Source organism: Mastomys coucha, unplaced genomic scaffold, assembly GCF_008632895.1.
Source record: "Mastomys coucha isolate ucsf_1 unplaced genomic scaffold, UCSF_Mcou_1 pScaffold22, whole genome shotgun sequence".
NCBI classification, from domain to species: Eukaryota; Metazoa; Chordata; class Mammalia; order Rodentia; family Muridae; genus Mastomys; species Mastomys coucha.
This window is the reverse complement of record NW_022196905.1, coordinates 15,663,176-15,664,709: the sequence shown is the minus strand read 5'-3', so window position 1 is coordinate 15,664,709 and position 1,534 is coordinate 15,663,176. Positions and strand designations below refer to the sequence as shown.

Below are 1,534 nucleotides of genomic sequence, written 5' to 3'. Positions count from 1 at the left end.
CTACACAAATCATAAAACCTCCTGCTGTCTCGTTCCTCCCCTGGTCAATAGCGCCTTTGCTAGCGACCACGCAGCAGGGTCAAAGTAGACGAGCTACGCCAGCTCCAGGGTACCCAGAGACGGGTAACCTTCCCCAAACGCAGACCAACCTAAGACACGGAGCCCTCAGGAGGGGGTAATCCTATGATGGGTAAGGCTGCAGGTTTGATGTGGAATGACCTAAGACAGGGGCCCTGGCAGAGCAAAAGCACTCTCTGACTTGCTATATTTGGCCTTCCCTTTTAACTAAAACAAAAGGGGGAGATGTGGAGAGCAGTAGAGCTGGAGAGGCATTCGCCTTGACAAGATTGTACCTACATCCGCTGTCAACTCCTGGTAAACAACTGTTTGCGCATGTGCATAGAGTGAAAAGGTGCCAAGTCATGGCCCATCCCGGGGCGTCACATGGGGTGAAGAGCAAACAGCTAATCATGGGCGGACACACCACGCTGTGGTGTATATAAGCAGTGCCGATTATTGGCTCAGGGTCTTCCTCTTCATGATGCAATAAATGCTTGCTGCAGAAGGATCCTAGTGTTTGCGTGTCTTCTTGCTGGGGAGATGACTACGCGGGCAACAATTCCCTATCTAAAGGTAAAAATGACACATCCAAACTCTTATTAGTTCTATAAAATCGTGGAAACACTCTAGCATTATGGCGTATGAGCATGGGTCTTGGGAACACTAACAGGATCCCCCATCTCAATTCTGGCTGCACCGGAGTCCACTTCAGGCTGATGACTGCCAGCAGCACCAGTAGACCTCTCACGATGACACTTCCTTACGAGTCTCTCTGGGACCCACAAGGGTTTTTGATGCTCCTGGGGAAAAACACAAACAGAACCTCTCACCCTTGCCAACACTGGATCAGGGCCATGCCACAATCCAATAAGCACATCCTTCCATTTTACATAACCCTTCAAGGATCCTCTTTGACATTAGTGACGATCAGCCAGGGAAAGGACATCCACATCCAATTTTAAAAAATTAAGGGTAAAAAGGGCTAGGGATATTCTTTCCCTGGGGGTGCGGCCTTGGCCTATTCCCCTTTTTGTTTTTGCAAACATTCTTTCAAGGTGCGATGAACATGCTCCACAATTCCTTGTCCTTGAGGATTATAGGGTAATCGATGATTATGTTGTACCTCTATCTGTTTACAGAAGGAAGCAAAAGTCTGAGCCATGTAGGCTGGTCCATTATCTGTTTTCAGCTGCTGTGGCTTTCCCCACGCAGCCCAGGCTTCCAAGCAATGCCCTATGACATTGCAAGCTTTTTCTCCACTCAAAGGTGTAGCATGAATGACACCTGAACAGGTATCCACAGATACATGAACATATTTTAAAGTTCCAAACTCTGAAATATGTGTTACATCCATTTGCCATCAACCCTCTAGGGTGGCATCAACTCTTTAGGGTTCACTCCCACATTGGGTGGGTGATGATGAATCACACACTGGGGACAATCCAAGACCACCTGTCTGGCATCTGCTCTAGAC

The 1,534-nt window shown here is 48.0% G+C and overlaps 1 protein-coding gene across 1 annotated transcript in view; it reads left to right on the top strand.

Annotated features, from left to right (window-relative positions):
• LOC116070982 (igE-binding protein-like) overlaps nt 1–1,348 on the top strand; it is a gene marked incomplete at its 5' end in the record, with an annotated part of 3,683 nt that extends 2,335 nt beyond the window's left edge. Inside the window, one exon of the mRNA XM_031342368.1 lies at nt 1,200–1,348. Within this exon, the coding sequence (XP_031198228.1) occupies nt 1,200–1,348 (149 nt within the window). The remainder of the gene's footprint in view (nt 1–1,199) is intronic.
• Nucleotides 1,349–1,534: the final 186 nt, after the last annotated feature.